The sequence below is a fragment of the Triturus cristatus genome, chromosome 5_2, assembly GCF_964204655.1.
Source record: "Triturus cristatus chromosome 5_2, aTriCri1.1, whole genome shotgun sequence".
Taxonomy (NCBI): Eukaryota; Metazoa; Chordata; class Amphibia; order Caudata; family Salamandridae; genus Triturus; species Triturus cristatus.
Window position 1 is genome coordinate 392,129,649 of NC_140588.1, and position 23,993 is coordinate 392,153,641.

The 23,993-nt window shown below is 44.2% G+C and overlaps 1 protein-coding gene and 1 long non-coding RNA gene across 2 annotated transcripts in view; one reads left to right on the top strand and one right to left on the bottom strand.

Annotated features, from left to right (window-relative positions):
• LOC146823055 (N-acetyllactosaminide beta-1,6-N-acetylglucosaminyl-transferase-like) overlaps positions 1 to 15,560 on the bottom strand; it is a 222,843-nt gene extending 207,283 nt beyond the window's left edge. Inside the window, exon 1 of the mRNA XM_085607261.1 lies at positions 13,927 to 15,560. Coding sequence (XP_085463387.1) covers positions 13,927 to 14,851 — 925 coding nt within the window. The 5' untranslated portion in view covers positions 14,852 to 15,560. The remainder of the gene's footprint in view (positions 1 to 13,926) is intronic.
• The window catches only part of LOC146823056 (uncharacterized), a 105,900-nt gene continuing 96,739 nt past the window's right edge, over positions 14,833 to 23,993 (top strand). Inside the window, exon 1 of the long non-coding RNA XR_014962130.1 lies at positions 14,833 to 15,758. This is a non-coding gene — a long non-coding RNA (uncharacterized LOC146823056). The remainder of the gene's footprint in view (positions 15,759 to 23,993) is intronic.

Here is a 23,993-nt window from a genome sequence, read left to right on the forward strand (position 1 = left end):
TCGCTCCATGGGTAGGAGCCAAGGCGTGGAGTCCCTCATCTGTTTCACCTTGAAGTGGGGCGGTGCTAGTGACGTCATCTGGGGATGCCTCGGTGCTGCACTGTATGAAAAATCTCAAGGCTAAGGATCAGCCTCTTTTCTCTCCACCGCACACCCTGCCAACATGCAGCAGCAACCACCCAGGAAGGAGGAACTGGGAGAATTTTTTGCAGTAGAAAAAGGGGGCTACCCAATATTTGGGCTGATTTACTGAACTTACACCTTGAAAGTGTGTTTTGTGCGGGCCCTGGGTAGGCAGGAGGGGGTACTGACCTGCTGGTGGTACTGGACCTTCTTGCCCTGCCCCGGGGGTGCCTGGAGTTGAACATTTTGTGGGCTTTACCTGGTGACAGGTACCCTGGTAGACGTAGCACTATGCAGTGCCCTGGTGTATGTGGAACTGCGGGTTATTGCCCATCCCTCGGAGTGATGGAGGGGAAATTGCCACTAAGTTATGCCCCAGATGCCTGTGGTTGAGGGTGTGGACGTTGGCTATGGAAAAGGGCCTGCTGGCACTTTTGCATTCCAAAGTGTTGTGCTGTAATAGGTCGATACAACTGTTGTATTGCTTGCACAAACTTTGAGCTGGTTTTCTGATCTTACGAACTATATTTTCATAACAATAATGTCTTTGGCTTGTGGACTCATAACAATAATGTATGCCTAACTATGGTTATCATTCCTCACTGATGCGATATGACTATGCGACTAAAAGACTCGGGCCTTGGTTAAACCACACTAATGGCATTTGCCTATCTCTTTGAGACCCTTGCCAGTAGGGGGGGCAGCGAGTTGCACGTGTGAGCGCACTATGCATTTGATAACACTAATGACAACCACATACTCTTACCAGTGTTACTGGAAATATGAGAATCCACAGCCATGAAAAAATGGTTTCAATACCTGGCCCACTGCAATAATTTGATGCAATCTTACACCGCAGTGATCTACCCCAGTAGCTCTTAACCTGTGGTCCGTGGACCCCATTGAGTCTGCGACACCAACTCAGGGGGTGCGCGACTGCTTAGAAAATTAAATAATATTAACAAAATAATAAAGCGTATATAAATAAAGAAGAAAGATGTTAAACTGAAATACTGAAAACTGTTAAAATATTGTGTAAATGTAAAGGAATTTGTAATTGTAGGCTAAACATTAAGCTGCTGTCCTCAGATTGATTAATGTGAGCAGTCCATTAAACAGAATATATTTTTGACGATGGGAGGCCTCAATTGAATTTGGAAAAGCTTCTACCTTTATGTATTTGTGTGCATTTATTTGAGGTTCATATCATTGAAATTGCATAGGCTGGGGTCCCTGGTTTACAGTAATGACTCGCTGGGGGACCCCGGATTCTAATATTGAATCAGTGGGGTCCCCAGATTCCAGCATTAATTAAGTGGAGGTCCGCAAAGGTCAGAAGGTTAAGAGCCACTGCCTTAGGGCATGTGACGCCAGCAAATGTGGGCAATTTGAGAGGCATGAAGCATGTAGTCCATGAAAGTAATCCAAGCCTTATCTAACCCATTTACATCTGCGAGAGCATCCTCTGAGATGATACCACCAATGAAGCTCAAGGAAAAGGCTTCTTGCTGCAGACTCATTGACTATATCATTGCTTATTATGGAACATCTACAGCGTTGTTCAACTAACATGGCGGGTTTCTTGCTCTGAGACGTCATTAATGGCCTGTGTAGCACTTTATCAAAATCAATAAAATATTTCTAACTACCATTCTTATCTAGACCACTCCCCTTGGCGCACTAATCTTGCCTGGCTCAGCAGATACAGGCAGGCAAGCCAGGAGATTTACTTTGCCTCAGAGGTACATAAACAGGTCATAATCAAATATGTTGACACTTATAGTTGACACCTTTAATCATGGGCTCTCCTGTTAGCTATACGGGCGGGGCTGTTGCGACAGCTACAACAGGTGCACTGTTAATCCTGTGGATTGACACCGCCTTGCATTTCAGTCACCTCTGACTGCTGAAATGATTACTGGCTGAAAGGATTGGGCAAGAGAGGAAACAGAATGGCGTAATCTGATGTGACTACCTCTAGAAGCATGCAGGGACCGGCACTCGGCATCCCTCCCGATTCCCATTCGTCTTGCTACACCCCTAAAAGAATTCAAGGGAACCTTAAAGTACTAACTACCTATGACGGTAGAAAGATGAACACCCCCTATATTTCTATCCAAGAAACACAATATGTGTAAGAAGATATCCCTGCTCTCGATAATTCACTGTCCATGTATCATCTCCCATCCTAAATTGTTTTGTATTCACTATATGTTTACTATAGGTCCAATTCGCCCTAAACAAAATCCAATTAATGAATTAAATAAATGCACACATAAACTAACGAGAAGTCAGTGTCGCCAAAATGTTGCACGACTTTGTAAAACTGATGCAAGTGTCTAAATGAGGGAAATGTCTGACGACCTGTTACAGGGAAACAACTCAGGGGCATATTACTAAACTTCCCAAATTATATTAAAGGAAACCATGAGGGTGCTGTAAGCATCTGGGCAGGTTATCACCACGTGTCTCTTTCTCACTACCTTTTCTTGTGTCATTTCAAATATAGGTTTATCAAAGTCGCACATTATTCCATCGCCCTGCCCCCACACCCTAATACCACCTACCCCCGTGATTGTAGTATTTTTGTCTACACCTACATTTAAACGTTGATATTCCAAAGCAAATGCTAAAGTCATGGCTTTAAGTAGGAATGAAAAACTAGGGGGTCTCTCAAAGCGGCGTGGCCAATGTAATTACGGGTGTGGCTTAAAAACACAAACTAAACATCTGTGCTTAGCATAGTGTGCCGCCTTGTATTTTGCTGTTTCTGTCATTGCATCCGGATATATGATACAACAAGTAACATCATTCCTACAACATGTCAGGACTATTGGCTTTGTCAATGGTTGTTAGTTGCATAAGATAAATAAGCAGCAACTATGGCTTGTATATCATATTGAAAACGTTTCCACTTAAAGCCCTGGTGACGCCATGACGATGTTGCTGCCCCTGAGTTTCAACAGGAGTAGGGAAATCCAGAGAGAAAATGACTCTCTTTAAAGGATTTCCCTTCCCCTACAAAGCTCACCTGGCATGATGTCATGCCCTAACTTCTCCCCTAGTGAGAAGTGAGCAGTGTGAGCACGCGCACATCCATGTGCCTGCTGTCACTGCTGTCTGGAAAAAAAGAGGACCGCCTGTGCCAGGGCACAAAACAGAACCCGATAGAGACCCGTTTCGAGGCCCCCTTTAAACAAGCATTGGCATAGCCAATAGGTCTCGCCTTTGGGACCTTATAAGTGTTTAGCCATGCAACAGTTGCATAACTAAACACTTATAAGGTCCCAAAAGCGAGACCTACTGGCAATGCCAATGCTTGTTTTAACTGCTGCAATCTATTGAAGCCTCACGGAGAACATCAAAGCGGCCGTGCGGCCGCGAAAGTGATCGCGATCAAACATCAAAGTGGCCGCGAAAGTGAAAGTAATCTCGGTAAAGCACGACGTGCGCGCCCGCACACATGCACTGTAGCTCTAGGCTGGCCTGGTAGCACTTTTTGGGGCCCTCACAAAATGTCAGGCGAGACCTAAAAACTACCAGTGCTCAGCACCGGTGAGACCCGACCCACTTGAAGCCCGTACTATAGTCTATGAAAACGAGAGGTCAGGTCATAAGAAATGTATAAAGAAATAACTAGAAATCTGACATAAATAGGAAACGTGAAGCATTATTGGGGTGCTGCATCCTTACACATCGGAAATCGCATATCTATTTATTATTATTTTCTAACGATCGTACATTGCTTCACTGCCCTGTGCTGTGTACGCGCAGAAGACTTTTTCAGTTCCTCATACTCACCATCTAAGGTATCTCTTAATTCTCCGTGCATATGTGTGCATACTTATGACCCTCTTGTGCGGACGGAACGTCACTTTTTGTGAGGCTCTGGTGGGCAAACCACAAAATCACATTTATGAGGCCATGCAGGTTTTGAATGGCCTCATAAATGTGGCGTACGGTGACGCAGCGCAAATTGCTGCCCTGCCTTAATCTGCACAATGGAGGCGTTCCATGGGCGTTGCTTGCGGTGGGTGTTCCCACTCAACACCCATGGATCTTGACGTTTCCCCCAGATTTTCAAGACCATGTAAACCTGGGGATGTGCCAAAACCTCACCTTTCCCCAGGGGAGGCGCAACGAGGTGAAATAAATGTATTTCTCCTCGTTTTATTTCTCTATGTTTGCTGCAGATCACACATAGAAAGAGGAATATGCTTGTCAGGATTATTTTTGTGCAGGAAGTTGCCGCTTCCTGCTCAAAACAAATCCCGCCAACAACACAGACACCCTGGCACCATGGTTCAAGGATGCCTGCGTTGGCACTCAGCTGCCGAAACAGCGCCAGTGCAGGGAGGAAGTACAGGAGTGCAGGTATCAGATAAATGCAGTGCATTGCTGCCCTTTAGCTTTGAGGTAGGGCAGCGCAGCAAGGTTACTTGCAGGGCAGCGCAGCAAGGTCCTACGCCAAAACCCCATAAACCTGACCCTCGGTGTCTGAACTACATTGAACATCTTTTTGGGTGTTACCTGAACACTGCACACAGGCGCTTGCAAGCAGTACCTACAGGGGCAATGAGCACTAATGCAAGAAAGCAAACTGTGCCATTGTCACCCTCGGCCAACCCCCACCCACCACCGCACCAGATGCCCCCCATCTCCCAGCCAGCCACCCCCATCCCATTTTTGGGTAATAAAAAACTGCTCTAGTTGGAGTGTGGTGGCCACTCGCGAACATGGACTTTTGACATTTTTACTTGCCTTGGGGCCGTTCTACACCCCATCAGCCCACTTCTTACACCTCCTAACTCCCTCCACTGACACACACCAACACCGCCATTCGCACCGTTAACAACTTGGCACTAGCATGATCAAGCTTCCGCTGTGAGTGAATGATAGCTACGCCTCCAGGCGCTTTCCTGTGTGCTGCGTCACTATGCCAAGAGCAGGTGCTTCCGCGCTTATTGCACAAAGCCGTACTATCCCGGCTTACTGCAAAGAAAGACGGTTAACTCCCTGCGTCTTCGTGCCCCTCCCTCTAGGTCTGACTTCTATCTCTTCCTCGCTCTGCCATGTTCTCTATATGTCTCATTCTCTCCTTCTGTCCACTCAAACCCTCATTTTCTATCACTTTTTCCTCAGTTTGTCTCTCTTTCTGCATTCGCTGTATCTTCCTTTCTGTCATTGCTGTCACTTTCTGTCTTTCACTGCACCCTCTATTTCCCCATTACTACGAACTCTCGCACTCTGTCACTCTCAACATCCTCTTTCTCTCCTTCATTCTCTCATATTCTCTCTCTCGCACTTTCTCTGTCCCTGCGTTCCCCAATTTCTGTTTGCCTCTTTCTCTTAGTCCTTCACACCATTACTCGGTCTACCTTTTCTGCGTGCCCTTCCAACTCGCCGCTGTCTCCGTGGACATGTGTCTCTCTCTAACTTATCTCTATTTTTCATTTTCTCTAACTCTCACCAGCACTGTTTTCCTATTTCTGTGTCTCTTTAATTCTTTCTCCTTTATTTTCTATTTGTCCCTCATTGCATGCCCTCTCAATGTCTCCATTTCTCTCTCTCCATCTCTGTCTGCTTGTCTCTTTTTCTCTCTCTATTCTCTCTGGTATTCTCATCTTCTCTATCCTATCTCTTTTCCTTTCATTATCTCTTTCTCTGTCTGTCTGTCTCTGTCTCCCCATTTCCTCTTTCTCTGCCTTCTTCCACCGCGACTTCGGCTCTTGTCGGTGTTCTCTGTCCCGTTTCTCATTCTTGTTTTCTGTCTCTACTGCTCTCACTGTCTCTTTCACTTCAACATTCTTTCTATTTCTAATCCCATGCCTGTCTCTTTTTTCTCAGTTCCTCTTACCGCCTTTCTCTCGAGGTCTATACCTTTCTTTGTCACTCTCCCTCCTCATTCCCTCACTCCTCCTTTATGGTGGGCGTCATTATCCCGCTGAGCAGTCTCGAGGTTTGGGCAGATCTATTCTCTCCCTCTAAATTTCACTCCCCTTAACTGACTTTGTTTGTCCTTCTGTCTTCCCCTCTCTCATTTTCTTATCTCTCAGATCTTTCTTTAATCTCTCTCCTCCCTCTCCACATTTATATTTGTTCCTCTCACTCTGATCCCTCTCTTGTTCTTGTGTTCTTTGTTGGTTTCCTTGCAGGCTGCCTGTCTCTCTCCTTTCGCATCCACATCTGTTTGTCATTTACTATCTCTCTCTTCCTATTTCTCCGTTTCCTTCCTTTTGTCACCCTTTTCTCTCTCCGTCCACTTTTTTCTGGTTTTCTGTCTTAGCCTCCCTCTCTCTTACTCTCTCATTTTACCCTCTGTCTCTCTTTTACTGTCTTAAAATCAATTTTTTTCACAGTCTACACCTATGCTCCATTTCTCTCCTGCGTTCTTTCTCTCTCTCTGACCTCCCTCCCACTCTCTTTCATTCTATCTCTTTCTAATTTGCTGTATCCTCTCTATTTCGCTCTGACCCACGTCTGTGTTACTCTTTCTTTCTCTGTCTGTATGTATACAGGCTCTTTCTCTTTTCTCCTTTGTACAGGATGTATCCGCTTCTTAATCTCTGTTGTAATATTTACAACATGCATTTTGCAATTCATGCCCGATACCTGCAGAGGTTACTTAATGCACTTAGTTAAATCTACAGTTATCTCGATTTGTCACAAAATCTTAGCAAAAAATGGCCATTGTAAAGAAATCTCGACACAGAAAAAATCTTGCATTTTATAATCTTTTTCCTACATTTTCTTCAGAATTTCTAGATATCGAGGAGCTATATGTGTTCAAGGCTCACCTTTTTAATGTTCAACTGTTAGGACACCTTTCAATAGGGCATTTGTGCTCCTAGTCCACACTAATGGCAGAATGTACGTTATATATAACACTTCCCCTCGTACGCAGATGTCCAGGACACTCCGGGCTTCTGAAATGATTCATTCAGCTTGATGCTTCTTCAACGCGTTTCGGCTTTCTCACGGTGAGAAAGGTGAAAGCCGAAACGCGTTGGTGAGGAGGCATCAAGCTGGATCAATTATTTGAGAAGCTCAGAGTGTCCTGGTCATCTCTGTATGAGGGGAAGTGTTTTGTGCATGACAGGGCTGCCGGGGCCCATCCAGGACCCCTGTGAAGCACATATATATATAAATTCACTGAAAAAACCATGGGTTTCACACACGTTATAGTTAGGAATTAGCATTTAAAAAACCTTAGAAATTCAGTGAAAAAACCATAGGTTTCACACACGTTATAGTTAGGAATTAGCATTTAAAAAACCTTAGAAATTCAGTGAAAAAAACCATAGGTTTCACACATGTTATAGTTAACTGGACATTTTACTCGTAAAAAACCATTGAAATTGCCCCGTTATAGTTAGTTCAGCTAACTATAACTCGCGCGCCCGCAATGCACTGCTGATGACGTCACATATTACATCACTCATGACATGGTCAGTGACATCACTCATGACATCACTGATGACATCTCAAATGACATCACTGATGACATCACTGATGACATCATCCAGTGAATGTGTGTTTTTCTGAAAATTAAATATGTTTTATATATGTATATCTCAAGGTCGATGGAAGAATAAATGGGTATATAAGTGTCTAAATGGATGAATTGTTTTTGAAAAATTGATTGTATTACTGACTGATTAAGTGTATCTTAGTGAATACATGGCTTAGTGAGTAATGTTTAAATATGTAAATATCTGTATCAGTCTCTCACTTTGTGTATAAGTGGCTGCATGGGTTGGTGTGTAGCTACATGAGTGTCTAAATAGGTTATTAGTTGGTTTTTTGAGTATCAGTATGAGTGTGAGTGTGAGTGTCTGGTTCGGTGAGGGGTATTACGTAGTGCATGGGTGCATGAATGAGTGACTCATTGTTTGTATGTGTTGAAGACAGCATGTGTGCAGGACTGTATGGGTGGATGAGTGTATGTATGGGTGTGTTAGTGAGTGAATGACTGTCTCAATAGTGTCTTTATGTGTAACTACATATGTTTTAAACTAGTATATGTGACTATTGGTGTATATATGTGAGTATATGTGAGAGTGAGAGATTGAAAGAGTTCCTGTATGAATAAGTATGTGTTTCTATAAGTGATTGTTTAAAAGACTAAGTATGTGTAAGTTTCCGTAGAAGTAAGTGTGGTGGTGTGTGTATAACTGTATATGCAAGTAAATGTATGTTTGATTCTTTATTAGCATGACTAACTATGTGTGTGAGTACCTCTATGGATGAGTGGCATTGTGTAACAGGATGTATACGTGTATGAGTACATATGATGAGTGAGTACATGTATGAGTGACTGTATAGGACTGTTGGTGAATGAGTGGATGTGTATTTGGATCTTAGAATTACTGTATAGGTTGTTGTAACTGGTATTGGTATGTCCATTGTTTTTAAAATTTTAATTTCTATTTTTGATTGTGTGTATCAAAGGTTATATTAGGGGAAGAGGAGGTCTGCCACTCTATCACAAGGATGATGTCATCAGTGATGTCATCAGTGATGTCATTTGAGATGTCATCAGTGATGTCATGAGTGATGTCACTGACCATGTCATGAGTGATGTAATATGTGACGTCATCAGCAGTGCATTGCGGGCGCGCGAGTTATAGTTAGCTGAACTAACTATAACGGGGCAATTTCAATGGTTTTTTACGAGTAAAATGTCCAGTTAACTATAACATGTGTGAAACCTATGGTTTTTTTCACTGAATTTCTAAGGTTTTTTAAATGCTAAGTCCTAACTATAACGTGTGTGAAACCCATGGTTTTTTCAGTGAATTTGCAAGGTTTTTTAAATGCTAATTTTGTTTTTTTTCTTCTATTTTTTTAAACATATTTTTATTTTAATTTTCTATCCTTTTTTAAAGACTATGGTTAAATTTTTAAAATTCTATAATATGTTTTTTTTAATATATTTTATAAAATAAACATGTAAAATTTATTAGCAATACATTTTTTCCTTTTTTTTTATTTTTTTTTAGTACGCGTACCGTAAGCTTACGGTAAGCGTACGGTTTACGCAACGTCCGCAATTTATCTACGCTGTTTGCGTAGAGTTACGCAATTTGCGTAGCCGCGTGTCCTCCGCGTGGGACGCGTACGCGTGTACGCTACACGCGCACGTTACGCGGAAGTGCCGGGGAGTGACTGTTATGCGCATGCGCGCAAGCGCGTGTCTTTTTTACGCGCATGCGCACTTTTTCCGTAAGCGTACCGTAAGCGTACCGTAAGCGTACGGTAGGTCATGTGATCATGAAACACAACTTTTGATTGGTTGAAACTACTTTCAGTTCTAGAACTCTCCTACACCACACCCATTCCCCTCATTTCTGCTCGTGATCCCTGGGGAGAAGGAGCTGGTTTGTCTTTGGGATACGATGGCAGAACAGCAGAGCTCTTCTGAGACTAAGGCTAGCACTAGCAGCACTGTCTTGAGGCAGAGATCGAGGAAACAAAAGCCCTCTTATGTATGGGATTATTTTACTTTTCCTGAAGGCCAGCAAAAGGTGAATGCACCCTTAGTAACTTGCAGGCTGTGTCAGCGTGTACTTTCTAGAGGTAATCCTGACAGGAAGTATTCCTTTGGGAATCACACCATGAAGAGACACCTCAAGGATGTACACAAAAGGACACATGGTCATCTTTTTGGAGGTAACTCTTCAGAAAGACAAGCAAGTACATCCACAGCAGCTCAGCCTGGACCATCATCTGCAGAGCTGACTCCTTCTTCTGCAGGTCAGGTGAGCCCTTCATCTGTGGGGGGAGAATCACCTTTTGCTGGCCCTCTGGAAATGAACCCTCGATTTCGAAGGGTTGATATTCGATGCGCCTTTTGTCAAGATCTAATTTGCCATAGGGAGACCAGTGTTTCCCTAGTGAACAACAAAATAGATCAGCACATTTGTCGCTTTGAATAATTTTCCCATGCTTTCTTTCCTCTGTCCCTGCATGAACACAACAGTTCTTTTAAGAGCCAACCTTATCTTTCATCTTTTTTTTACATATGTTTTTAAAAACTTTTTTTTTTTTTTTACCGTACGCGTACGGTGCGCGTACTTTTTTTTTTTTTTTTTTAAAACACTAAAAATTAATTATCACATTACAAGGTCTTTGAGAGTACAATTATTATTATTGACTTACCATACCCACTCAAAAAAATATTTATTCATTTGTTTTTTTTAAAAATTGCTTTAAAAATGGTTCTCTGCCTGTAATTCCTATTTGCACACAGAGTCATGTTTTCACATTAGTCCCAAAACGAAATTTCTTTGCCAATTTGAAAGCACACTTACTGCTCTTTTTTTTTTGGGCAAGTGAAAATCACTTTTACAGACTGACACGTTATGAAACCACTTTTTTCGATTTTCTTAAATGCACATGTCCAAACTTCTTTTTCAGACCACCTCCATGTGTAACCTGGGTGGCTGCCTACACTCCAGCAAGGGCAACCAGCCTTAGTGATGCTGAATGTATTTGCATTACAGACTGAAACCTGAAAACCCCACTCGCTTGTAAATACTGTGCATGATTATACATGGCAAGCACATGGGTGTGTGCTAAGAGTCTGCTTCTTCCCCCAAAAAATCGCTCCCCCTTTCCATCTAATGCAACTGTGAAATCACCAGAGCAATACGCAATAAATCTCTGCCTATAATTCCTCTCTGCACACAGAGTCATGTTTTCACATTAGTCCCAAAACGAAATTTCTTTGCCAATTTGAAAGCACACTTACTGCTCTTTTTTTTTTGGCCAAGTGAAAATCACTTTTACAGACTGACACATTATGAAACCACTTTTTTCGATTTTCTTAAATGCACATGTCCAAACTTCTTTTTCAGACCACCTCCATGTGTAACCTGGGTGGCTGCCTACACTCCAGCAAGGGCAACCAGCCTTAGTGATGCTGAATGTATTTGCATTACAGACTGAAACCTGAAAACCCCACTCGCTTCTAAATACTGTGCATGATTATACATGGCAAGCACATGGGTGTGTGCTAAGAGTCTGCTTCTTGCCCCAAAAAATCGCTCCCCCTTTCCATCTAATGCAACTGTGAAATCACCAGAGCAATACGCAATAAATCTCTGCCTATAATTCCTCTCTGCACACAGAGTCATGTTTTCACATTAGTCCCAAAACGAAATTTCTTTGCCAATTTGAAAGCACACTTACTGCTCTTTTTTTTTTGGCCAAGTGAAAATCACTTTTACAGACTGACACATTATGAAACCACTTTTTTCGATTTTCTTAAATGCACATGTCCAAACTTCTTTTTCAGACCACCTCCATGTGTAACCTGGGTGGCTGCCTACACTCCAGCAAGGGCAACCAGCCTTAGTGATGCTGAATGTATTTGCATTACTGAGTCCAACCTCAAACCCTTAAACTATTCTTTTTTTTTCCAGTACACCTTAATTTATTGTGAAAACATACTCCATATTATTTTACATGTTCCTCACATTTAAATTTCTCCCAAAACAGAAAATGATAAACGCAACTACAACAAAAAGAATTTCCATTTCTATTATTCATTTCTTAAGTTACCACATACATCCCCTCTCAAACTCTAAACTCACCTTTAAAATTAGTTAGTTGTGAAAGAAATGTGACACTCAAACAGCAGATTATCAGGTGTGTTCACCTCTCTCCTCTCAGCAGAACCAGATAATGGCAAACTTTCCCTCTATTTTTCCACACATATACATGTAAGTTTCAAATCTCAGTGCTTCCCCCTTTTTTTCAAATGTAATCACACATTTCTATTGGTTGAAAACCAACCCTTTTCCAAAAGTACCCTGCCCCCAACTTGACTTCTGCCTAGTACCCTTCCCCCAACTTGACTTCTGCCTGCTACCATAGCAACAGCTCATGGAACACTGCTGTGTGGAGTTAGGTCAGAAGTTCGCCACACAATGTTTCAATTCCACAGAGCAAGAGTGCTTGACTTTTCAAACCTAACAGCAAATCCATAGTACTGTTCTTTGGTAACACATTTTTTTGTACCAATACAAAACATGCTTCTATTAGTTTACACATACAGCCTAGTTTTTATTCTAGAATGGTATGAAACAGCCAATCAGTTCTTTTTGTTTTGAAAAAAATATGTATGCCTCCATTTCCAAACTGTCTTTCTTTTCATATTGCCATTCTACTGAAAGACACCTCCTGAGTGCATCCAGTTCTCCTTTGAAGATGTTCACAGTGTGGATTGTAGGGCACAGCTATGTTTTCTGGAGTGAAAAGTTTGCAGAGAAAACAGATATGGTGAGAGACCTTGCTTTGCCAAATGTAGACATTAAATGGATTGGTCAGAGAGGGTTAAAGTGGCACCAATTGATGCCATTGGTGAAATCCTTCATGCAAATCCAACACCCTGACCTCATAATAGTGCACTGTGGTGGCAATGACCTAGGCACTTTGACTGGGGTAGGTCTGGAAATGCTTATGAAGGACACCTTTGCACAACTGTTTTCACTTTTCCCTAAAACTGCCTTTGTGTTTTCCAACATATGCCAAAGGCAAAAATGGAACTGGTCCAATCATTTCTGTCCGCAGATTGACAAAGCAAGAAAGCACGTCAACAAATCTGTTTCTGCTTTCCTCCGTGACTATGGTATGGGTGCCATTTACCACAACAACTTGCGTTTTGACATGCAAGACATTTATAGAGGAGACGGTGTGCACTTCAATGATAAAGGGAACAGAGTCTTCCTCTTGAACCTTAGACTCTGCATCGGTACTTACTTGTAGGTACCACTAAAAAATCATTTCATAAACACAACGGCTCTTTTTAGAGCCCCCTAATATCTAAACACTTAAATCTGAATTTCATTTATTTTTTTATTTTTTTTTCTACCGTACGCTTACCGTAAGCTTACCGTACGCGTACCCCGTGATTTTTTTAAAAATCAATAAATGTTTTCTTTGTACTTTACAGTCCTTCTTTGACCCCCTCACAAATGTAAGGGGGTCTGTAACTCTCCTCATTGCCCCCTTTTCTTGTTTTCACTCTTTTTTTTCTGAGTGAAACACACAAAATGGCGGCCGCCGCTTCCTGGTTTCGGCCGATTCGAATGTTTACTAAGATCTAACAGCCAATCAGAATCGCGCTCGCGCACGCCACCGTACGCGTACCGTAAGCTTACCGTAAGCGTACGGTAAGCGTACCGTAAGCGGGCTCAGATATATATATTGATTTAAAGGCTATTTTCTCAGAATCTACTGAACAGATTTACACCAAACCTACAAAAGGCACTTCCTTGACCTGAGGACTACCTCTCTGACAAATTTCTAGTAATTCTGTTCAGCCGTTCGGGCTGTAGCTCGTTCTAAAGGTCCTATGGAAAAATGCATGGGAAAAACGCGTTTTGGGACCCCCCTTTTATCTCAGCCCCCGCTTGACGAATCCCCCCGAGACTTTCAGGGTAGGAGCGGAGCGTAGCGCCCCACCTATTTTGAGAAATTCGCGAGGATTCATCGACCGGCGCCAAAGTTATTCAAAATAGAATGTTGCGGATTTCCTATGGAAAAGGGGTCCTAACTATAACTACCTACTGGCGACCGCCAGTAGGTAATATAGTGTATATATATATATATATATATATATATATATATATATCCACCCCAAACTAATCCGGAGACCTGGGACTGTACATATATATATTTGAGTGCGTCTTCAATTACGGGGCACCTTTTGGAGAAAAAAAACTATATATATATATATACACACACACTCACACACGTATAACATAACATAGAAGAATAGTCATGAATGCGCCCTACCTGGTATCCGGTTGAGCGTGACCCAGTAATGCTCATCTGGACTGTACGTGTCCTTGGACCACTTCAGCAGGTCGGTGGCCCGCTCATCTTCCAGGATAGACCTAGTGAATTCTCTGGTGAGGGCCACGTAGGCCGTTCCAAAGTAGATGGTCATATTATGTGGAGGAGGCGCTTTCACCAACATCGATTTCAGAGTCCGAGGAGGGGAAAGGTTGATGTGTTCCCTGTACACGTGTTTTGTCCTCGGGTCTGTATGGCGCGGCGATAAAATTCCCGGGGTGATATTTGACCCATTAAAGCTCTTAAGATGCTGCACGATTTCTCTGTTGGTCTTCAAGGGGAAATCTTGCCCGCAGGTGTTGATGACGTACCGCCAAGGTATCTGTGAAGCTATGAGGTCATCCATACAGTTCAGGTCGGCCTGGAGCCTGGACGCCCCAGCGTACACCACTGGTTCGGTTTTGGAGGCTAGAAAAGCATTGGGGAAGCAGTCCACAAATTCTGCCAGCATCTGCTTGAACCCAGATGTCGCCTTCTCGTCCACGTGAATACAGTAAACATTTTGAGGCATGTACACGGCCCTGAAGAGCCTCTCAAACGTGTGGAAATCTCGGTGCAGGACTATGACGTAAGCCAGAGGGAAGGCCGCTTCCTCGGCAGACAGCGGCGACGTTATATACTGGCTCTGGAGAACATACTCTTTGCATGTGGCGTTTCCAAAAGACGTCAACAGTTTATTTTCCCAAATAAAATAGGTCTTTCCCGCTCGAAAGGCGGCGCAGGCTTCAGCAAGCGGATTGTTCTCGTGGGAGGTGGTGACCTGGGTACCTCCGGTCCGTGTATATAGTAGAGTGGTAAAGCTCGCCAGCCAAAGCGTGGCATTAAGCAGAACGATGGACAAGGTGACCCGCGCCCAGCACCTCATCCCTGCGGATGTGAAACGCCTCGCTGCTCTCGCGGGTGTGAAATGTTAATCCTCGCGGGTTTACAGCAGTCCCTGCCTGGGAGGGCTGTCAGGTGAATTTCGTGTGCATCTGTTTCCTTGTGGCTCAACACACCTGATCTGCCCTGCATGCACTCTGCTTGCGCCGGCCTCAGTTGTTTGTTTGCACAAAACCGCAGCTCTGTTAAGATTGTAAGAGGCGTGATAAACGCGGTTGGAAATCTGGCGTCTGTAGAGCTGTGACGCGTGTTTTACACATTAATCAAATACCAATTTACCAATTTAGTTCCAGGACATCGACCTTTTTGCTGGTCCTTTCACTCCTATGCTCTAAATTATTGTAATTTTTGTATTGCGAAAGGAGGCTGCTGTTCGGTTTCTCGGCCCAGGTTCATTCTAAAAGAAAACACAAGTAGACGATGGACGGGGCGCTGAAACTGTTCAGACACACAACCCCTCACAGATCTGAGTTGAATCAGTCATCATTCTTTTGCTCACTTTGCCACCACAGTTCAGAGTCAGCCATATGCAAACCAGCCTTGACCCTGTTCCTCATGGGAACAGTCCAGCCCGAACTGCCAAGCCAGGTCTTCCCTGGACCGGAAACAAGCATCCTGGGTTCAAGATTTACATCAGCGTGATGCCGCGCTCAAGATTAAGTTCAGCGCGAGCGTTTCTCCCCTTCACGCAGCTGTTAGCCCTCACTCTCTGGTAATTCAAAACTCAATGGGTGTTTCCTCGATGCTACACGAGTGTGTGAGTGCATGTCCCGCTCACCGCCTCTTCTGCTTTTACTATTCACCCTCCTAGGCTTCCCCATTCAAAGGGTGATTGGAAAGCGTTGCGCTGGATAGTTCTATTTATCCTGGAGTCATTTTTTCAAACTAAGGTGAGACTTGCATTTCATAAGCTGGAACCAGTTTGCGTTTAGAGTCACTTTCTGGACTTTGGCAACCTACTACGATTGTTACCATTTTTCTTCGCTGATTCACACAGCTTTTCTTGTGTGGATATTTCAAATAAGTACTGAAGCACACAGTTTCCTACTTCCTAGTGTGCATATTTTTCTTGCTTTTTGTGCATACAGACTATTTTACGGTAATTTGTATACTCTTAGTCACATTTATTTTCGTGTTTTACTGCAAATTTTCACAAATTGATTAACCCGTTTTAAATATTGTATATTCGCATTTTCCCTCATCCTGAATGTCATTATTATTTGATAATATTCATTAATATTTGCGTATGTTATGATAGTATTGTGAAATTGTATTTTTTCAGATTGTAAAGAAGAGAATATTTCTTATCCTATTTACTCAGTTTTAATCCAATTATATTATGGCTGTTCCTATTACCAACATTACCGTTAATCCACCTAAAAAGTTCATGTGCACTTCTGGAGATCCTCCTGTTCCGTGGTTACAATGGAAGGAGTACTTTATTAATTATCTTCTTACTATTGACCATGCCAATAAGTTAACTGGTGAAAGGAAAAAAACGTTATTGATGCATAGTTTGGGTCCTGAAGGCTTAAGGATATATGGCAAATTGAACAAAGACATTGTGTCTGGTGATGATAACGTTTTTAACCAAGCAATTAAGCATTTAGACAAATATTTTTCACCTAAAGTTTGTATTGGTGTAACTCGTTTTAAGTTCTTTCAAAGGAAACAGCTTAAGAATGAATCTATAGATGACTTAGTAACTGCTCTTCAAAAACTTGCTATTGATTGCAGATTTGGAGTAATTGAAGAAGAGTTACTAAGAGATCAAGTAGTCATGCATACATTTGATCCTTCTATACAAGATGGATTATGGGTTAATGGTGACAATTCTCTTAAGGATGTGCTTGCTATTGCAAGGAAAGCTGAATTGTCGAGTAGGTGTGCTAAAGCCCTCAAAAAAGAGAATTCTGATAATTTGCAACAAGAAACTGTTGCCAGAGTTATTTCCAACAAATTAAAAGTCAACTCTGCAAATAGGGTCTCTAGTAAAAGATAATATTTCAAGCAAGAAAGAGTTTAGATTTTATAGATGTGACAGTAAAAATCATCTTGCTAACGACAGGAAATGTCCAGCCCTCAGACAAAGATGCACTTTATGTGGTAAAACTGGCCATTTCAGCAAAATGTGCCAACTAGGAGGCAGAACAAGGATAAAGTTAATTTGAGTGGGTCTGTTTGAAATCATATATTCTCCTCCTCAAATTCTCATGTCACCTAGGGGGATTCAGAACTGTAATTCACCATCTTTATCAGTATATTGATGCCATTGTTTGAGCCAGATTCATGTGTATAACCCATTTATCACTGCTATTTCCCTATCTGGTGTGCCTTCAGGTGGGAATTTCTCCAACTGTTCTAACTCATTTTGCTTTTACGAGGAAGGTATCCCCATGATTTCCACCTCTAATTGCTAACATAAATGGCCTGTTGTCGCCATTTACTAAAGTCTCTTTTACTCGTGGAGTTTACAGCTCGCCTTTCAATCAGTGTCTGACAGCCTATACCTGCGTGGCACCTTATGACGTAAACAGCCTGTGTAGTTATTTTTTTGTAAACACATTTTATTGGCATTTGTATGAGCACAAACAACTGTCGACAGGTTTGGCAATATGGAGAAATACATGTGCATAGTATAATAACAGCCTGTGTATTGTCGAACTCCCCTGACTCTGCTCTCTCTCGCTCTACCTTAGTTTCCAACATTGTCTGCTTCTTCTATATGAAATGAAGCCTCCACAATATTTAATCAAAAAACATTTGCACGTCAGCAGACTCTCGTCCTGTGAGAGTTTACCCTGACCAATGTGCTCAGTCCAGCACACCTAGGAATGACCAACAATCAGCCTTCATTAGTACAGCCTTTCATTGGCAAAGTTAAATCCCTATGTTGGTGTGACTCATAGAGCTTCACAGTGCACCTCACCTTAGCAGACACTACAGCTATCTAATAAATCTCCAAGTTATGCCTAAAGTACCTTTTACAGACATAAAGCAGAACAAAGCAATGTGTTATACAGCATGGTCCTCAAACGTCAAAGAAAAGAAAAGAAAAACATCAAAGAGCCAATGAAATGACATGATACAATTGTGAAATGTTACAATCACACCATAAACTGGTTACCTCTGTGCTGAAACCCAGGAACTGGGTAAAATTCACATCTCACTTTCCATTAGAGGGCACCCTAAGAGAAGCAGAGAAAAGAAAAGTTTTAAGAGATTTTCTAAACATGGCATAATTTTCCAGTTGCCTTAATAAAATAGGAAGCTGGTTCCAGGCCTTTGTCCCCAATACAGAAAATGATCTTCCTCCTTTGGTCTGTAGCTTGAAGTTAGGAATTCACAATCATTTGTTATTACCTGATCTTAAAGTTCTGTGGGGCAATAAGGCGCAAAGTTGTTTCAGAGAGAAATTTAAGGCCAGATTTATAGAACACCCAGTAGATGACTATGGTCAATGTTTGGAATAAAATCTGCCTCTCTACCGGCAGCCACTGGAGGTCCCTCCAGTCCTTTTGAGATAGAACATTGTTATAACTTACCTTTATGTTGTATATTAGTCACATTTAAAATATTCATATATGTTGCTCACATTTATGAGGTTCCATAAGCCACTATCCCCACTGCTATTTGCGTTAAAACTAGAACCACTGGTATGTATAGTCTGGCGATTTGAATAATAGACTGTTGTGCAGTTCCTAAGTGAGGGTACGTGTGTTCAGGTCTGTTAAGAAGTGCCCTCACACACCCCGGAGGATGTCCTGCTTCATCATTGGGCCTGCTCCTCATCGGGCCGGTTCTGCAATGCCCAACGGGCACCCGTGAAGGGGTTCTTTAGCGGAGATCTTTTTGTTGATGAAGCCGTTGGGTGCATGTGGGCGTGTGGACTAGGTAGTACAGTGAGTGCAAAGTGATGTTTAAAATGGGTCTAGGGCTGCCCTTTTGTCTAAATTGTATTCCTAGAGTGCACTAGCCTAGCTAAAGGCAGGAAGCCCTAGCTGGATACAATGGTCCTAAAGGGCCTGTGTCGTGCATAAGGTCAACATGTTTCTTGCCTAAGGTAGCCCCTAACGGGTCTAGTGGCAATTAATCAGGACCGTGAGTAATTAGAGAAATTGTCTTAACTCTAGCACTACCGCAATGCTGGTGCTTGAAATGGCGAGATGCAGTATTAGCCAGCTTTGCAATCGAGCACCAGATGCAATTGACCCAGTGTTCTGTGACCCCTTAATTTGTGGGTCAAGGCTGACGGGATCTTTTCGACAGAGCACCTTGTTGCTCACAACAAAAGGTGGCACGGCAACTAGACGTGTTCCTAACCCGGCTCTGGTCCCCGTGATGTATAGTCCGCGCACATCCGGATATCATAGGCTTCCATGAGAGGGAGGAGACATCCGAGGATATCCCTCAACATGGATGATATCCTCCTAATGTCATGAACCCACTCCGTACCCTCCCCTACCCATATAGGCTATAGGATAAACTGGGACAAATCCAGTGTATACATAGCAGGTTGCTAGTTAGATCGATCTGATATTCAAGGGTGCCTGAAAATAACCCCAGATGGTCTTACTTACCTGGGCATGTACATTACCCTGAATAGGGAAATGAACCTGCACCATAATATCTATAGAGGGGTTGCGGACTTCCAGAGGGACGTAGACAGATGGAAAACGCTGCCACTGACACTCCTCGGCAAAGCAGCTATGTATAAGATGATAACACTACCAAAGCTCCTCTACATACTCCAAAACACATATCAGAATTTGCCGGACGAAGGGTTCAACAAGATATAAGGGATAATCGGAACGTCTTTCTGGGATGGTGCAACCCGTAGAGTGGCACTCCGCACACTGCAAAGAAATCAATACAATGGAGGCATATCGCTCATTAACATTAGAGCCTATGACTGGGCGGCACACCTTGTCATTAACGACTGGGAACACGCCCCAAGTGACCACCCCACATATGCACTGGACCAATTCAATTTTGCTCTTACTCTCACATTTACTACCTCTAGAAAGAGTTTGAACTAACCTCCACCCAGCACTATAAATACCTACAGGTTACTCACGCCTGGAAAGCACAACAGATTGAAACGGAGGCAATGCCTGAATATGTACCGTTAGAGGGAAGACTACTTAAGAGGGAAATTGGAGAAAATGTGATCTCCTGGGCCTATAAGACCCTCCTGCTCCCTCCTCCAATTCGCGTTCTAGTTCCTCCCATTCATGGCCAAAGTCGCAGAGAAGATCGTCAACGTCCAACTAACGAAATTCATTGACGAGAACGCCATCCTCGACCCCTCCCAATGCGGATTCCGCATTGGGAGGGGTCTGCAACCACAGCACCGAGACCACTCTACTCGCCACGACAGACAATATCTGCACCCTCCTCGACCAAGGCCACACCGCGGCCCTGATCCTACTCGACCTCTCCGCAGCCTTTGACACTGTCTCCCACTGCACACTCACCGCCAGCCTCCATGACACCGGCATGTAGGGAACCGCCCTCGAATGGCTCTGCTCTATCCTCAATGGCAGAACCCAAAGAGTCAGACTGCCACCCTTCCTCTCCGAACCCACAGAGATCAACTGCGGAGTACCCCAAGGATCATAACTCAGCCCTACGCTCTTCAACATCTGCATGGCCCCCGTCGCCGCCATTGTCAGACAGCACACACTCAGCATAGTCTCCTATGCCGAAGACACCCAGCTGATCCTCTCTCTCACCAAGGACCCTGTCGCCACCAGACTCAGCTTCCAGGAAGGAATGAAGGACGTCGCATCCTGGATGAGCAGCAGCTGCCTGAAGCTCAACTCGGAGAAGACATAGGTCCCCGTCCTCGGACCCTCCCCCTTTGTATGGGACAACACCTGGTGGCCCACCACCATCGGCGGCCCCCCCACCCCCCATGGACCATGGCCAAATCCTCGGCATCGAACTCTACTCCTCCCGCTTCATGAGCCGACAGATCAACGCCGTCGCCTCCACCTGCTTCAACACTCTCAACATCCTTCAGAAGACCTTTAATTGGATCCCCCCCCTAAATGGATAAAGACCGTCACCCAGGCTCTCATAACCAGCAGACTGGACTACGGAAATGCCCTCTATGCCAGAATCAACAAGTCTCTGCTCCACAAACTCCTGACCATACAGAACACCGCAGCCAGACTCATCCTCTGCATCCCTTGACAAGAACACATCACCTGTGAGACCTCCACAGGCTCCCTGTCAAGAAGAGAGCAACCTTCAAGATACTTACCCACGCCTTCAAATGCCTCCACAACTCTGGACCCCAATATCTCAATGAAAGAATCTCCTTCCACGTACCCAGGAGAAACCTCCGATCCACCAAAATCACCCTCGCTGAAGTCCCGTGCATCCGCAGAGCAAGAACTGGTGGAATATCCTTCCCCTACATCGCGGCTAGGACCTGGAATGAGCTACCGATCAACATCAGACAAGCCCCTTTTCTGCACACCTTCAGGAAGGCCCTCAAGACCTGGCTCTTCGACTGACCGAGCTGCTCTCCCCCATACCCCCCCCCCCCCGCCGCCTTGAGACCCTTAGGGGTGAGTAGCGCGGTTCATAATCCCCTGATGAATTTATTGATCAACAACCAACCAGACACATTAGTAAACCTAATGGCTAAATGGGGGGGAGAACTAGGATCTTTTGAAGACCTAGACTGGGAGGCGGCACTGAGACACCCCAGCAAAGTAGTGATAAAAGCCTGTCTCCGCCTGATACTATTTAAGATCCTACATAGGACCTACTAGAATAGAACCCGGCTAAATAACTTTGGAAGACCCGCAACACCTCAATGCCTCCTATGCCACACTGAAAGGGGAACATATTTCCAAACACAGTGGCAATGCAGGGTAACCACCCCTTACCGCTTACTGGACTGCCCGCACCAGAGAACTTAGCTGAATACTAGATGCACCAATACTGATGGATCCCAAGCACCTACTGCTAGGAATACCTACAGAGATAAATCTGCACCCCTCGTTCCGGACAGATGAGTTCCTGCTAACTGTGCCTCTCGGTGACTGGGTCCTATTTCCTGGTGGTCAGACATTGGCTGGGTATATTTTTCTCTTCACTCCTTTCCTCAGAAAGATGTTCCCTGCTAATTGTGTCCCTTGCTGACTGGGTCCTATTACTAGGCAGACTCTATGTGAATGGGCGCAGCCTCTCTTCATCCATTTCATTAGGTCGAGCTACAGCACGTATGGGCTGTCTTCAAGACCTGCTTTAATCAATAATCCAACTTTTTTCCCACCTGCTACTTACCATTGGTTCACTCGACTGTCTCACTTCTTTGCTGACTCCTAGCTCATTAGCTTTGCCGATATGTCACTTCAGTTAAAGGCTGAGGCGCACTGGTAAAGTAGTTTCCTTGCGCTTTGGTTCTTCAGCTGTTGGGTGCCAGAACTCTTTTTTTTAAATGTTTACTTTCCGTCGCCGCTCATCACTGCTTGTTCTTCACATGCGTGCACTAATGTGTCCTTGTTTCCTCCTGTAGGCATGCCTGAGTTTCCTCATTGTAGCATTTCGCTACAAAGAACCACACACGCTTCTGGTGGTTTATTAGGAGCTTTATTTCTTAACCTCTTATCTCTGCCTTGTCCCTACACTAACTGCCTCTTCCCAACGTGACTCCTCCTCTTACCCTCACTCTACTCACTTCGCCCCCCAACCACTAGACTGCTGACTTCCTTACATCTCCCCTTTGGCTGGATATCGCGACGCGGCCGCAACAACATGTTCCCAGTGGACACGCTCAGCACAGACTCACTCTGCTGACCTCTGCCCCCTGTATCACTAGGATCAGGTTCTTCAGGTGCGGGAGTGTCAGTCGGGTCCACCCCAGGTCCTTTTATGTCTCGCGGACACCTCTTAAAGTGGGATATGTTCCTGGGGATTCTGCATTGTTCAGATTCCGCCGTCAGCATCGTGCCCTTCTGCTGGGTGATTAATAATGGCTCGTCACGGAATCGGGAATCAGTCTTTCTCTGCTGCTCCTATCTTAACGACGACATGATCCCCTTCGTGCAAGGATGGAGACCTCGCCCTCCTTTTGGCATCGGCATGCGATTTCAGTCTGTCCTTGTTATGCTTGTCAGTCACAGCTATTTCCTGGTGCATGTTCTTTGGTGATACCGCTTGCAGGGCACCTTCCTCTGTCGGGCTACAATTTCTCACTGGCCGCCCTAGCATGAGGGTCGCAGGGCATTGTCCGGTGGTTGAGTGGGGAGTTGTCCTGTAGGCTCTTAGAACCTCATTCAGAGCTGCCTGTAGTTCTCTCTTCTCAGCAGTGGCTTGCTGAAATGCCTTTTTAATCGCAGCCATAAACCTCTCAATGGTGCCATTCGCTTGTGGCCAGAGCGGTGTGACTTTTCTGTGCTCAAAGTTCATGTATTTCGCAAAAGCACTGAATTCGTGTCCACTGAATGGGGACCCATTGTCTGTTGTGACTTCCTTGGGGACACCCCATGTTGCGAATGTCTCATATAGCACTTTGAGAGTGCAGGAGGCGCTTGTGGACGCTATTATTTGAGCGATGGGAAATCGTGAATATTCGTCGATTATGGCAACCACATACTTTCCAGACTGCAGCGGTCCGTAGAAGTCCATGGCAACTTCTTGCCACACTCCAATGGGTAGGGTGGTCATCCTGGGTAGGGTGGTCATTTGTAATGGTGCCGGTGGATTGCTTTTGCTGGTCAACTGACAGAGATACTCCTCAGCAATCGATGGTCTGGATTTTGATGACGGTAGAGGGTGGCAGGGCATGTAGTCAGCCGGGTTCTCCGCCTTCCCCGGTTTGGGAAGTAAGTTGGGAATCTTGCTGACACAGTTCTTATTGTCGTTTACTGTGAATAAGACTTCCACCAGATGAAGACGCTCCGCAGTGGGGAGGCTAAGTAGGCAGTCGGCGTCAGGCCCCTTGATGACATGTATGACCGCCGGTACAGTGATGTCGTCATGGGTGAGAGTCGTGTGGAATTTACCCAGACAGGGGAGCGGTTTTTTTGGACATCCACGTAAAGACACGGACTGGTGCAAAAGTTAGTGGGGGTTTCGGGACCATTTTCTCGTGTTCCGTAACTGAA